Source organism: Ochotona curzoniae, unplaced genomic scaffold, assembly GCF_017591425.1.
Source record: "Ochotona curzoniae isolate NIBS_2020 unplaced genomic scaffold, NIBS_Ocur_1.0 contig_605, whole genome shotgun sequence".
In the NCBI taxonomy this organism is placed as follows: Eukaryota; Metazoa; Chordata; class Mammalia; order Lagomorpha; family Ochotonidae; genus Ochotona; species Ochotona curzoniae.
Window position 1 is genome coordinate 1805607 of NW_024466491.1, and position 13978 is coordinate 1819584.

Genomic DNA, 13978 nt, shown 5'->3' on the forward strand with positions numbered 1-13978 from the left:
GTGGTCTTGGAGTGGGATGTGGCCTCTGCATGGGGCGTGTCTTCTGTGTGGGGCATGGGCTTGGAATGGGGTGTGGCCTCTGCACAGGGTGTGGCCTTCACATGGGGCGTGTCCTCTGTGCAGGGCGTGGCCTCTGCACGGGGCGTGGCCTCCACATGAGGCATAGTCTTGGGACAGGGCATGGCCCATGTGCGGGGCGTGTCCTCTGTGCGGGGCGTGGTCTTGGAGTGGGGCGTGCCCTCTGCACAGGGGGGCGTGGCCTGTGCTCGGGGCGTGGCTCTGGACTGGGCCGTGGTCTTGGGGCAGGGCGTGGCCTCTCCGCGGGGCGTGGCCCCTCCGCGGGGCGTGGCTTCCCCACGGGGCGTGGCCTCTCCGCGGGGCGTGGCCTCTCCGCGGGGCGTGGCCTCCGGCCCCCGGTTCTCCTGCCCGGCCGTGCGCCCCCTGCTGGCCCGCTCTACCCGCAGGCCTCCCTGGCGTCGCCGATGGCGGCCCACACCTCCACCACAAACTCGTCCGGGAAGGCAAACTCGCCCAAGACGGAATCCAAGCAGCGCGCAAACTCCCGCACGCTGGCCGTCTTCTTGGCGCTCTCCACCATGGTGGCCGCTGCGGGGGACGGGAGCCCGTGGTGGCGGTGCGGGGGCCGGGGGGTCCCTGGCCCAGCCTCCCCCGGGGGCGCCCCCCAGCTTACCCTGGCCCCTTACCCAGCTCGGGGTCCCGGATGCCCATGTAGCTCTCCAGCAGCTCATCCACTTTCTGCGAGGCCTCCTCCTCGAACGCGCTGGGCTGGGGGCGCCAGGGCCGGGTGAGGGGATGAGGGGGTGAGGGGCGAGGGGGCGAGGGGGTGAGGGGACGAGGGGTGAGGGGGTGAGGGGTGATGGGGTTAGGGGGCGAGGGGGTGAGGGGACGAGGGGGCAAGGGGGTGAGGGGGTGAGGGGACGAGGGGGTGAGGGAGTGAGGGGGTGAGAGAATGAAGGGGTGAGGGGGTGAGGGGCGCCAGGGCCGGGTGAGGAAATGAAGGGGTGAGGGGGTGAGGGGCGCCCCGTTGCCCCCCTGGCCCGTGAGGGGCGCCCCGTTGCCCCCCTGGCCCCCACCCACCCAGGGGTGCACACCCCCACTCCCAGCCCGGCCCCTCACTCACCACCTCCTCCACGGTGGCCGTGCCGCCGGCGCGAAGCCGCAGCGTCTCCCTGCCACTGGCCACCTTGGCCTCCGTGGGCCCCTTGCTGCTGCGGTGCCGCTGAGCGATCATATCTGAGGGGACGAAGCAGGGGCCCCCCCACCACCACGGCTGTTCTAGAACCTTCTGCCCACCCGAGGCGGGAGGCAGTCTGCACCCGGACACTCAGCTCTCCGGAGTGGACAGCCCGGGTGTCGGGGTCCCTGGCCACCCCCACGGGGGAGATGGGGCGCCTGGCTGTGCTCCTGGCCCAGCACCGGGGGAGCCGACCAGCAGGTGAAATTCAAGTGAATAAATAATGAACAAGCTAACCGTCTGGGAGGGAAGGCGAAAGCCCTGTGCTGCAGCTCAGTGTTCTAGAAACGTCTGCCCTGGGAGAATGGGCTGGCCCTGACCCTCGGGGGGCCCCTCACACCCAGCCCGTTCCCCAGCCCCACCAGGCGCTCCGAGTGAGTGCCCGGGAGGAATGTTCTAGAAGGTCGCTCGCTGGGGAGGGAGGAGCACGCGCCTGCTGGCCTAAATGGAACCAGAGCCGTCGTGGGGCTGAGCAGGGGGCGGGGGGGGGGGGACGTGCAGGACCGGGAGGCGCTCCTGGCTAGAGTGGGGGTGGCAGGTCACCCCGTCGGAGAGGAGGATGGGGTGCAATGTCCCTGAGGCCTGGGGGACGCCACAGCCAGCTCCTCTCTCTCACACAGACACTATTTCTTAAAAATTATATATATATATCTTAGAAACTGATCTGCGGATTCACTCCCAGATGCCCAGGCGCGCTGGGCCCGGCAGGGCGGCTCTGGGTCTCCCGTGTGGGTGCAGGAGCCATCAGCACCGTCTCCCCAGGCTGTGGGTCGGCAGGGAGCCGGGAACGGGACCAGGAGCTCCGACATGCAATACGGGCATCTCAGGTGGCATTTTCCCCCTGCTTATCTCACCCCTGGACCCGGCGCGGGTTGGCTTTGCTTTGGAAAGCAGCATTCTAGAAGTTTCTGGAACTTTCTAGAAAACATCAGATCCTGCAAGCAACCTGCCAGCCAGGCTCGTCTCCCAGCTCATGGCCTCTTGCCTGGCTGTGTGTTCCCTCTGCGGTGACCTGGAGAAGGACCCCCCCCCAACACACGCACACCCGCCTTGCATACGCACACCCGCCTTGCATCTAGAACCTTCCGCCCCCTCGCCCGGGTCTGGGGGGGCCTCACCAAAGGCCCGCTTGGGCTGCACGAGGCGCAGGGTGAAGGGCTGACTCTTGGGTAACTCCCGGAGCATCCGAGCCACCTCGTAGTGCCGGCAGCCCACGATGGAGTGGTCGTTAATGGCTTCGATGCTGTCGCCCACGCACACCGCCTCGATGCGGTTGATGATGCTGCCTTCCTTGATTCTCTGTGGGAACGGGTGCGGGGTCAGCACCCAGGGCAGGTCAGCACCCAGGGCAGGTCAGCACCCAGGGCAGGTCAGCACCCAGGGTGTGGTCAGGCATCCAGGGCAGGTCAGCACCCCAGGGCAGGTCAGCACCCCAGGGTGTGGTCAGGCACCCCAGGGTGTGGTCAGGCACCCAGGGTGTGGTCAGGCACCCAGGGCAGGGTCAGCACCCCAAGGTGTGGTCAGCACTCCAGGGCAGGTCAGCACCCAAGGCAGGGTCAGCACCCCAGGGCAGGGTCCCCACTCTGCACACCTTGATGAAGGCGTAGCCCGCCCCGTTGTCCGTGATGGTCAGCCCGAGCGCGTCCTCCGTCTTGGTGACCTCCACCTCCTTGGTCTCGCCGCGCACGTGGGCGAAGATGAAGTCCTCCAGGCCGATCTGGCCGCCCAGGAGCTTCTGCATGTCCACCTTGTGGCTGTTGAGCGTGCAGAAGAGGATCTGCGTGCAGGGGTGGGGGACGCACGCTCAGGCACCTGCCAGCAACCCCCCCCCAGGCTTAGACCCCTGTACCCCGACCCTGGACGCCCGGCGGGGACCTCGGCAGGTCCTGGGGAGGGGCGAGGACCTGCCGGCGGCCCCTGGAGACCACGACGCCCCCACACCGCCGCCCTGGAGCCGCCGAGGGGTCCCTGAGGCTGGGAGCTACGCCCGGTCCAGCAGACCCAGGGACCCGCAGGGAGAGCGCAGGGCTGGACGGGGTGTCCCCCCAGAGCCATGGGGAGCGGGTGGCACTGCAGCCTGGAGCCGGGGTGCTGGGGGGGCCCCCCAACTGTCCAGGCCCCAGGTCCCCGGGTGGGGGGGACGCTCACCTCGGTGGGCGCGATGCCGAAGGCCTCGGCGATCTTGGCGTAGAGCTCGCGGACGTTGGTGAAGCCTTCGATCTTGCCCGTGGGGCTGCCGTGCGCCAGCTGCGTGCGGAAGACGAGGCGCGGGCGGGCGCGGGGCGCGGCGGGGGCGTCGGGGGGCGCGCGCGGGGCCTCGGGGGGCGCAGGGCTCTCCATGGCCGCGGGAAGCTCCGCCACCCACCAGGGGCCTCGGCCGCCGCTGCCTCCGGATCTGCCACTTCCTGCAGCCGGCCTCCCCGCCCCCTGGCCCAGTGCGACAGCCGAGCCGCCCCTGGGGTAAGGGGATCCGGGAACCCGATGCCTGGGGGGGAAGGTGATACCGCGGGGACCGGGGGCCCTGCCGGGGCCAGCTGCGCCCTCCCCGGGGACCTGGGCCACGGCTTGGTAACAAGACTGGCAAACAAGGAGCCTGTGCAAGAGGAGGGAACCCCCACCCCGTGACCTCCGCCCTCAGCCCTGCAAGGACCCCCTACACACAGGGTCCCCATCCCTTCACCCCAGTAATGACCTCTGTCCCCACCACACCAAGGATCCCACCACACAAGGAACCCCTGGACAGCACGCTACACACACACACACAGGAACCCCTGACAGCCCCCATACACACAGGAACCCCTGACAGCCCCCATACACACAGGAACCCCTGACAGCCCCCATACACACAGGAACCCCTGACAGCCCCCCTCACACACACACAGGAACCCCTGGTCACACACACACACACACACACACACACACACACACACACACACACAGGAACCCCCGGACAGCCCCCCTCACACACACACAGGAACCCCTGACAGCCCCCCCACACACACACACACACACACACACACAGGAACCCCCTGACAGCCCCCCTCACACACACACACACACACACACACACACAGGAACCCCTGACAGCCCCCCTCACACACACACACACACACACACACAGGAACCCCCGGACAGCCCCCCCACACACACACATAGGAACCCCTGGACAGTCACACACACACACACACAGGAACCCCTGGACAGTCTCACACACACACACACACACACAGGAACCCCTGGACAGTCTCACACACACACACACACACACACACACACAGGAACCCCTGGACAGCCACACACACACACACACACACACAGGAACCCCTGGACAGTCACACACACACACACACACACAGGAACCCCTGGACAGCCCACACACACACACTGCTGGCAGTGAGTGTAGCTGCTGTAACAGTCCACCAGTTCGAGTCCCAGCTGCTCCTCCTTCCTTCCAGGCCCCGCTAACCTGCACCCTGCTCAGCCCCCGTTCCCGCGGCGCCGGCACCCATGGGACCCTGATGGAGCTCCCTGCTTTAGCCTCACGCAGGCCCCGCCCGTGTCCCCTCAGGTCATTGTGGCTATTTGGGAAGTCACCAGCAGATGCAACATCTGTGTTATCGATAATAATAAAGGATTCCTTTAAAAAGTTCCTGGAAAGATTTCTTTCCACTTAGTTTTGCTTTGCTGAGATGCAGCTTTGCTGCAGCGGGCGAGCAGGGCCGGGGGGAGCTCCATCGGGGGGCTCCCACATGGCTGTGGGGCCACGGACCTGCTGCCCCCTCCGTAGCGCGTGACACGGGGTGCAGTGCTGTGACTAGCTGAGCCCCCTGTCGCTGTGCTGCCGTGCGGGGGGAGCGTCCTGGTGGCCAGTGTCCACCCCAGGGCTGGGGACAGCCTGACACGTGTCTCATAGCGATGCATCAATGCTGCTGTGACCCGGGGCCGGCCGCGTGTCCCTCACAGCCCCAGTTCCGGCACACAGGTGACATCCACGGGGGCTTCCGGCCCACCGACCCGCCTGCGCCTGGCGTCCGCCCCACGGTCACGTTCGGGCACTGTGTGTGGACCGACTTGGAAGGGTCGCCTACGCCCTCCTGGCCGGCCATGAGCTCATCTCCACTAACTCCCTGTGCCGCCCGCTTGCCTAATAAGGCCTGGGAGCAGCCGAGGCCCAGGCGGGGAGGAAACCCGTCCCCCAGCGCGTGGGCTGCGGGCCAAGGGATTCCGCAAACTGCTTCCATTCACTTACAGGAAAGGCACGGAGAGTCTGGCCTCGGCTGGTTCACTCCCCACTGGCCGCCAGAGGCCCCGGCAGGGGAGTGCCCGACCGGGAGGGGTGGGCCGCTCTGTGGGGCAACACAAGATGGTGGGCGTCCTGGATGCCAGCCAGCCGTGCTGAAAAGCGCCCTGGCATGGGGCACCTGAGCGCGGCCCCAGGGTTGCGGGGCTGGGGTGGGGACACGGATGCCGTGGGGAAGCGGGGCGGCTGTCTGTCCCACGCTCCCTGGGCGAGCTTGCAGTGTCTCACACCTGAGCTGGGGGCAGAGGTGTGGGGGCCCCCCGGGCACACCCCCAGAAACAGACACAGCCATGAAGGAAATGCCCACAGCTTTATTGCGCAGTGGGTGGAGCCCGTCGCCCCGTCAGCACCAGCACCCCCACTCCCGGTGGGCACCCCAGGGTGAGGAAGGCGGAGTCCTCCAGGTGCCAGGGAGGCACAGCCAGAGCGAGCCCCCTGTCCCCGCCTGGGGGTGGGCACTCGTGTGCCCCCTCCACCCCCTGCCCCGTCAGGTGACCCAGGAACCGGTGCCTGGGGGGAGCTTAGTCTCGGGGGGCTGGAGCCCCAAGGTGCAGGACGGGGCCTGGTCCCCGTAGCGGACCCCCACAGCAGACCGCAGCCTCTGCTCCGTGGGCGGCTGTGGGAAGGGGCTGCCCCAGGTTCCCCTTCACAGGTGCTCGCTGCAGGAGAGGGCAGGGCGCGTGAGCTCCCCACTCACAGCCCTGCGCCTCCCAGCGCGCGGCCCACAGACCCCAGGGCCCCACGAGGTACCCACCTGGCCACCTGAGCCAGGATCTCTTTGATGCGGGCAATGAGGGCCTCGTGGCGCGTGGGGTCACGCTCAATGGCACCGTGCAGCCGTGCCATGTACAGGTCAAGGGTGCCCAGCGTGGGCGTCTCGCCCGTGCCTGTGGGTGGCAGGGACCGGGTCAGAGGGTCAGCCAGGCCAGGGAGGTAGGGTCGCTGGGGAGGGGATGGGCCACCCGAGCAGGGCGGGGGCTCCCGGCAGGGCAGGGCAGGGCCGGGACGAGCCCCCCGGACGAACATGGACCGGCTCCCGCGCTGCCCCCGCCCCGACGCACCGGGCACGGGCAGCGCGGCGAAGCTGGCGGTGAGCGCCTGGCGCACGGCCTGCAGTTGCTGCTGCAGTGCCAGCGTGCGCCGCTCCTCCAGCGCCAGCTCCTGCTCCAGGCGCTCCCGCGCGCTGCTCATGCTCTGCGTGTGCCGCTGCAGCACCGCGTTCTGCTCCTCGAAGGCCACGTTCATCTTGCGCAGGCGCCGCAGCTCAGCCTCGCGCGCTGCAGGGATGGTCAGGCCTGCTCACGCCACAGCCCAGGCCCGGTGCCCTCCCCTGGACGCCCACCCTCCCCAGGACGCCCACCCACCCAGGACGCCCACCCTCTCCTGGACGCCCACCCACCCAGGACGCCCACCCTCCCCAGGACGCCCACCCACCCAGGACGCCCACCCTCCCCTGAACGCCCACCCACCCAGGATGCCCACCCTCCCCTGGACGCCCACCCTCCCCAGGACGCCCACCCACCCAGGACGCCCACCCTCCCCTGAACGCCCACCCTCCCCTGGACGCCCACGCACAGGGGACGCCCACCCACCCCTGGACGCCCACCCACCCAGGACGCCCACCCTCCCCTGGACGCCCACCTTTGTTTTGGTCCAGAAACTCCTCGGTGAAGATGGGCACATCGAACGTGGACAGCCCATCGCAGTCCCCGGGCTGGGATGGAGGAACGGGGCATGTTGTGGGCACAGCCCCCACCCCGACACCACTGCTCCCCAGGCCAGGGTCAGTGTCCTGGGGTGCAGGGAGCCCCCCAGCCCCCAGGCTGCCCCCGCCACTGGAGGCCTGGAAGCTTCCAGACAGTTCTGGGCGGCTCCCCTGGTCCGGATGCTCACCTTGTGTCCATTGAGCACCGCGCTGAGGAGGCCGGGGGAGCCCGAGTCCTCTGGGGGACAGGAGAGGGGAGGGTCAGCCCCAGCCCTGCACCCACAGCCCCGCTCTCTGCACCCACAGCCCCACCCCTGTACCCACAGCCCCATCCCTGTACCCACAGCCCCACCCCTGCACCCCAAGTCCTACCATGCACCCACAGCCCCACACCCCACAGCCCCACCCCTGCACCCACAGCCCCACCCTGCACCCCACAGCCCCGCTCCCTGCACCCCTGCCCACCTCTCTTGATTTTCTTCTCCTGCAGCCGCTCGGCGCACACCTTGTAGGCCTCTGACTGCTGGTAGGCGCGCAGCTCCTTCATGTACTGCTGCTTCTCCCGCTCCGCCTCGTCCAGGTACCGCTGGGGGCGGGCGGGGGCGCTGGAGCAAGGCGGTGGGGCAACCCCAGGCCCTCCCTGGGCCCACCAAGGGGCTCCCCGTACCTTCCCTGGGGTCTCCCTGCACCCCCGGGGTCTCCCTGCGCCCTCCCTGGGGTCTCCCTGCAGCCCCGGGGTCTCCCTGCACCCACGAGGGTCTCCCTGCGCCCTCCCTAGGGTCTCCCTGCACCCCTGGGGTCTCCCTGCACCCACTGAGGGGCTCCCTGCACCCCCCGGGGTCTCCCTGCACCCACGAGGGTCTCCCTGCGCCCTCCCTGGGGTCTCCCTGCACCCCCGGGGTCTCCCTGCACCCCCAGGATCTCCCTGCACCCACCGAGGCCCTCCCCCCGCGCCCACCTGCTTCTCGGCCGGCTGCAGCTTGCTCCACTCGGCGCCCAGCATCTTGGTGATCTCGGGAAAGGGCAGGTCGGGGTGGCGCGTGCGGATCTGCTCCCGCCGCTCGTTGAGGAAGCGCACGTAGCCGGTGACCGGCGCCTTGGGCCCATTGGGCAGCACCTTCTTCCGCTTCTTGCCCTTGGGCCAGCCGCGCTTCTTGACGGGCTGGGCGGGGCCGGGGCGGGGCCACAGAGGGCGTGGTCAGCGGGAGGGCAGGGTCAGCAGACGGGAGGGTGGGGTCAGTGGGAGGGCGTGGTCAACAGAGGGCGTGGTCAGTGGGCAGGGCATGGTCAGAGGGCGGGATCAGCAGACCAGAGGGTGGGGTCAGTGGGAGGGCGGGGTCAGCAGACAGGGGCGGGGTCAGCCTGGGCAGGCGGGAGGGTGTGTTCAGTGGATGGGAAGGTGTGGTCAGTGGGAGGGTGGAGTCAGTGGAGGGTGGAGTCAGTGGAGGGCGTGGTCAGCGGGAGGGCGTGGTCAATGGGCAGGGCAGGGCAGGGTCAGAGGGTGGGGTCAGCAGATGGGAGAGTGGGGTCAGTGGGCAGGGCAGGGTAAGTGGGAGGGCGTGGTCAGTGGACGGGAGGGCGGAGTCAGTGGGCAGGGCATGGTCAATGGGGGCATGGCCAGTGGGCAGGCAGAGTCAGCAATGTGGGCCTGGTCAGAGGGTCAGGGCGTGGCCAGCGAGGAGCAGGAGGGCGTGGTCAGTGAGAGGTGTGGTCAGTGAGGGACGAGTCAGTGGGGCGGGGCCAGGGCATGGGCAGTGAGGGGCTGTGCTTAGGCCCTAGGGGTGTGGCCTCCACATGGGCGGGGCCTCCTGGTAGGCGGGGATCCCGGGGTGTGGCCTCCTGGTGGGCGGGGCCTCTGGGGCGGGGCTCACCTCCTCCTCAGCAGGCCCCTTCTCTCCCGGCCGAGGGTCACGCTCCTGCTTGACCGGAACCACAAAGCCGTGGGGGCCCGGAGCCCTGCTGCCCGCGGGCCTGAGGCGGGGGATGCGGGTCAGGGACATGGGGTCAGGGGACATGGGGTCAGGGTCAGGGGTCAGGGACACGGGGTCAGGGGACATGGGGTCAGGGACACGGGGTCAGGGTCAGGGACAGGGGTCAGGGACATGGGGTCAGGGAGTCAGGGGACATGGGGTCAGTGGGGCAAGTGGGGTCAGGAGGGATGTAGGGTCAGTGGAGGACATGGGATCAGGGAATAAGGGGTCTGGAACACGGGATCAGCAGCGGACATGTGGTCAGGGGACATGTGGTCAGCAGGGAATGTAGAGTCAGGGGACATGAGGTCAGGGGACGTGGGGTCAACAAGACGTGGGGTCAGGGAACGTATGGTCAGTGGGATGTGGGGTCAGCGGGTCAGAGGTTAGACATGGGGTCAGGGGACACGGGGTCAGCGGGGACGCGGGGCCAGGGGGTCAGAGGTTAGACATGGGGTCAGGGGACACGGGGTCAGCGGGGGACGTGGGGTCAGGGAGGCAGAGGTTAGACATGGGGTCAGGGGACACGGGGTCAGCGGGGACGCGGGGCCAGGGGGTCAGAGGTTAGACATGGGGTCAGGGGACACGGGGTCAGCGGGGGACGCGGGGTCAGGGGGACAGAGGTTAGACATGGGGTCAGGGGACACGGGGTCAGCGGGGGACACGGGGTCAGGGGGACAGAGGTTAGACATGGGGTCAGGGGGCGCGGGGTCAGCGGGGGATGTGGGGTGGGGGGCAGAGGTTAGACATGGGGTCAGGGGACAAGGGGTCAGCGGGGGATGTGGGGTCGGGGGTCAGAGGTTAGACATGGGGTCAGGGGACACGGGGTCAGCGGGGGACACGGGGTCGGGGGGCAGAGGTTAGACATGGGGTCAGGGGACACGGGGTCAGCGGGGGATGTGGGGTCGGGGGGCAGAGGTTAGACATGGGGTCAGGGGACAAGGGGTCAGCGGGGGATGTGGGGTCGGGGGGCAGAGGTTAGACATGGGGTCAGGGGGCACGGGGGTCGCAGGTCAGGGTCGCAGGCAGGAGGTCACTCACGGGACGGCCTGCCTGGGGCCCTGGGACATGGCCGCTCGGCTGGACCTGCAAGGCAGACAGCGTGAGGGCCACGCAGGCCCAGGGCGCCCAGTGGGGTTCGGGGTTCGGGGTCATCCGCCGGGATTTGGGGTGTCCAGCCTGAGTCCAGGGCCGTCCTCGCGGGTCTCGGGGTCCCCCCGTGTCCCCGGCCCGTCCCCCTGGATCTCGGGGTCCCCCTGTGTTCCTGCCCCGTCCCCCCCGTGTTCCTGTCCCGTCCCCCCGGCCCGTCCCCCTGGATCTCGGGGTCCCCCTGTGTTCCCGGCCCCGTCCCCCCCGTCCCCCCGGCCCGTCCCCCCGGTCTCGGGGTCCCCCGGCCCCGCGCACCCCGAGTTTTCACCTCCACACAAACTTTCCCGGACCTTCCACGGGCCGCGCCGCTCCAACCAAGCGCCCTGCCCGCCCCGCCTCCCGCAGCTGTCCCGGCACTCCTATTGGCTGCGGCGCAGCCTCCGAGGCGTGGCCATGCAGATGAGCGTCGGCGCGACGAGCCGCGATTGGCTGAAGCGGCCGGAGCGTCGCGTCGGGGAGGCGGACCGAGGAGGCTGCGGGCGGTGCGTCAAGTTCGGCTGCGCTCGGCCGCGCTCGGGGCCAATCGGCGGCGCTCGGGGCGGAAGAGGGGGCGGGCCCAGCCCCTCGTCGGGGCCTCTTAAAGGGCCAGCGCGCGCCCTGCTCGGGCTGCACCGCGCGGCCTGCAGGCCCTGGTCACCCCGCGGACCGCAGCCCTGGGAGGCAGAACCAGGGGCGAGCTTCCCGCTGCGTGTGCTCCGGGCTGCAGCCGCCCTGACGGCCCCTCCACGGCGGGGTCCGGGGACACCCGGGGCTCGGGGTGCTGGACCCGCCTGGACACCCGGGGCTCGGGGTGCTGGACCCGCCTGGACACCCGGGGCTCGGGGTGCTGGACCCGCCTGAACACCCGGGGCTCGGGGTGCTGGACCCGCCGGGGACCCGGGGCTCGGGGTGCTGGACCCGCCTGGACACCCGGGGCTCGGGGTGCTGGACCCGCCTGAACACCCGGGGCTCGGGGTGCTGGACCCGCCTGGACACCCGGGGCTCGGGGTGCTGGACCCGCCTGGACACCCGGGGCTCGGGGTGCTGGCGACCATGTCCCGTGTGCGGGGGTCTGTCCGCGTCAGCTCTCAGCAGGAGGGAGCTGCCCCTGGGTCTCCTGGCCAGGGCGTGGGCAGCTCGGCTGGGTCAGCCTCAGCACGGCGGGGGCTGGGGAAGTGATGGCCAGGCTGGTGTTGCCATAGAAACTGACCACACACACAGGGTCCCCTACACACACACAGGGTCACTAATGCACAGGGTCACACACACACAGGGTCACTAATGCACAGGGTCACACACACACAGGGTCACACACACACAGTCACACACACACACACAGGGTCTCACACACACACAGGGTTACACACACAGGGTCACTAATGCACAGGGTCACTAATGCACAGGGTCACACACACACACACAGGGTCTCACACATACACAGGGTTACACACACACAGGGTCACTAATGCACAGGGTCACTAATGCACAGGGTCACACACACACACACAGGGTCTCACACACACACAGGGTTACACACACACAGGGTCACTAATGCACAGGGTCTCACACACACACAGGGTCACACACACACACAGGGTCACTAATGCACAGGGTCACTAATGCACAGGGTCACACACACACAGGGTCACTAATGCACAGGGTCACACACACACAGGGTCACACACAGACAGGGTCACTAACGCACAGGGTCCCCTACACACACACACAGGGTCCCACACGCAGAGGGTCCCACACATACGGTCACACACACACACATGAAGCGGGCACCCTGCTGGCACACGAAGGCCTGGTGGGTGTGTGGCCAGCGGTGTTGCTTCCCCGGGTGTGCGCAAGCAGGGAGCCACTGGCCGTGGCCGGGTCACCTCCAGCCAAGCCTGTGGGCGCACAGGCTGTCCCCCCACTCAGTCAGTGTCCCAGTGTCGCCTCGTGAGGGCGTGCGTCATGCTGCAGCTGCCCCATGACCTCACCCGTCTGCCGTCCCCACGGTCCCTGCTTCCTAATTAGGTCCGAGGATGGGCGCCCAGCACTCGCCTAACACACACATTGTCTGGCAAAGGCAAGAGGCCGCATCCGGGGCTCCCAACAGGGGGTGCAGGGCCGGGAAGAGGCGGGGGCTCCACTGAGGTTCCCCACAAGAGCGCAGGGCCGGGAAGAGGCGGGTGGCTCAGTCTGGGCTCCCCACGAGGGCGCAGGGCCGGGCAGAGGCTGGGGGCTCCACTGAGGCTCCCCACGAGGGTGCAGGGCCGGGCAGACGCTCCATCTCCCCCAGCCCTCAGCTGGCCAGGGAAGTGGGAATGAAATAGAGCATTGTGGCTTCCTGGTGGGCCACCTAGCTGTGACCCCAGCTGGCTCGGTCTCTCTCAGATCTGAGGAGGCTTCCGGGGAGCTGACACGTCCATCAAAGCCAGCCGGAATGGGGGGGCACCCCACCTTCCCTCCGCGCGCCAGCCCTGGGGCTGCACGGCGCCCGCTGGGACATCCGATCTCCAGCCACGCGAGGCAGGACGCGGCCAGCTCGGCGTCCGTGTCCAAGGCGGCTGGGACACTGCGGGGACATCAAAGGCTGCCGGCCGGATCCCCAGCGGTCGCCCCCCAGCCCTGGCGGCAGGTCAGGTGTCAGCTGAGCGGTAGCCCGGCTAGGGTGGCAAGCTGGCTTAGGCCCAGGCCCCGCCCACCCCATCCACAGCCTGCCTAACCAGCTTCTTTAAAATCTTTTTTAAGGATTTATTTTTCTTAGAAAGTCAGATTTTCAGAAAGGAGACAGAGAAGAAGATCTTCCATCTGCTGATTCACTCTCCAAGTGGCCCCAATGGCCAGAGCTGAGCTGATCCAAAGCCAGGAGCCAGGAGCTTCTTCTGGGTCTCCCACGCAGGTGCAGGGTCCCAAGGCTCTCGGCCGTCCTCCACTGCTTTCCCAGGCCACAGGCAGGGAGCTGGATGGGAAGTGGGGCTGCTGGGACACGAACCAGCGGCCCTGTGGGGTCCTGGCACTTGTAAGGGAAGGATCAGTCATTTGAGCCATTGCCGTGGGCCCCCCCCAGGTTCCTGCCCCGCAGGTCCCGTCCTCCAGCCGCTGGCCATCCTGGGGCTCGAGGGCCTGGTGGCCTCCAGGGCACCTTGTGATGGAGAAATGAATGGAAGAGGCCACACAGCTCTTATCGCCCCACTGGGGTTGGGCGCCCTATCTCTCATCTGCCCTGCCCTGCCTGGCCCCGTGCCTGAGGCCCATGCCTCGTGGGCCGCTCCAGGCCGGGGAAGCACCGCTGGTGGCTGTGGTCAGCCGGCCTCGACCTGTCCTGCCCAGGCACTGGACAGACGCAGCAGGGACCCAGACGGGCCGAAGGCGTGCTGTCTTGGGCCAGTGGGAGGTACCGGGCCAGGACCCGTGACCTGGCAGCTCCCGGTGCCAGCTGCTCTAGCCTTTCAAATCGATTGATTGATCAATCAATCTTAGCAAACAAGTTAGCCCCCTTCAAGGGGGATCCAACACCCTCCCAGGCAGGCAGGTGCCCCAGAGGTGTCCCCCTGCCCCTGGCTGGCCATCGGAGAGCCTGGGGGTGTCCCCTGCCCCTGCCAACCGAGAGCCTGGAGTGTCCCCCT

At 68.4% G+C, this 13978-nt stretch overlaps 2 protein-coding genes across 2 annotated transcripts; both read right to left on the reverse strand.

Moving 5' to 3' along the window:
- Positions 1–403: 403 nt before the first annotated feature.
- On the reverse strand, positions 404–3595 carry GIPC3 (GIPC PDZ domain containing family member 3). Its single transcript, XM_040990202.1, has 6 exons — positions 3404–3595; positions 2847–3032; positions 2374–2554; positions 1142–1254; positions 705–786; positions 404–606 (listed from the first exon to the last, which is right to left on the reverse strand). The coding sequence occupies exons 1-6, from the start codon at positions 3593–3595 to the stop codon at positions 455–457; spliced, it is 906 nt and encodes a 301-aa protein (XP_040846136.1). The 3' UTR covers positions 404–454.
- Positions 3596–5852: 2257 nt separating this feature from the next.
- On the reverse strand, positions 5853–10707 carry HMG20B (high mobility group 20B). The gene is made up of 10 exons (XM_040990308.1): positions 10648–10707; positions 10272–10316; positions 9132–9231; positions 8219–8422; positions 7726–7846; positions 7449–7498; positions 7197–7269; positions 6617–6832; positions 6310–6442; positions 5853–6214 (listed from the first exon to the last, which is right to left on the reverse strand). Exons 2-10 carry the CDS (start codon positions 10298–10300, stop codon positions 6202–6204), a joined length of 939 nt encoding a protein of 312 aa, XP_040846242.1. The 5' UTR covers positions 10301–10316; positions 10648–10707; the 3' UTR covers positions 5853–6201.
- Between the last annotated feature and the right edge of the window lie 3271 nt (positions 10708–13978).

Excerpts from the sequence above, each read along its gene's own strand:
- GIPC3 (XM_040990202.1), bottom strand. The coding sequence starts at position 3,595 with ATGGAGAGCCCTGCGCCCCCCGAGGCCCCGCGCGCGCCCCCCGACGCC. Across the intron at positions 3,033-3,403 it reads TCGGCATCGCGCCCACCGAG|ATCCTCTTCTGCACGCTCAA; the intron begins GTGAGCGTCCCC and ends CCCTGCACGCAG. Across the intron at positions 1,255-2,373 it reads GCAGCCCAAGCGGGCCTTTG|ATATGATCGCTCAGCGGCAC; the intron begins GTGAGGCCCCCC and ends TCGTCCCCTCAG.
- HMG20B (XM_040990308.1), bottom strand. The coding sequence starts at position 10,300 with ATGTCCCAGGGCCCCAGGCAGGCCGTCCC. Across the intron at positions 8,423-9,131 it reads AGGGGCCTGCTGAGGAGGAG|CCCGTCAAGAAGCGCGGCTG; the intron begins GTGAGCCCCGCC and ends GGCCCCGCCCAG. Across the intron at positions 6,833-7,196 it reads GTTTCTGGACCAAAACAAAG|CGCGCGAGGCTGAGCTGCGG; the intron begins GTGGGCGTCCAG and ends CCATCCCTGCAG.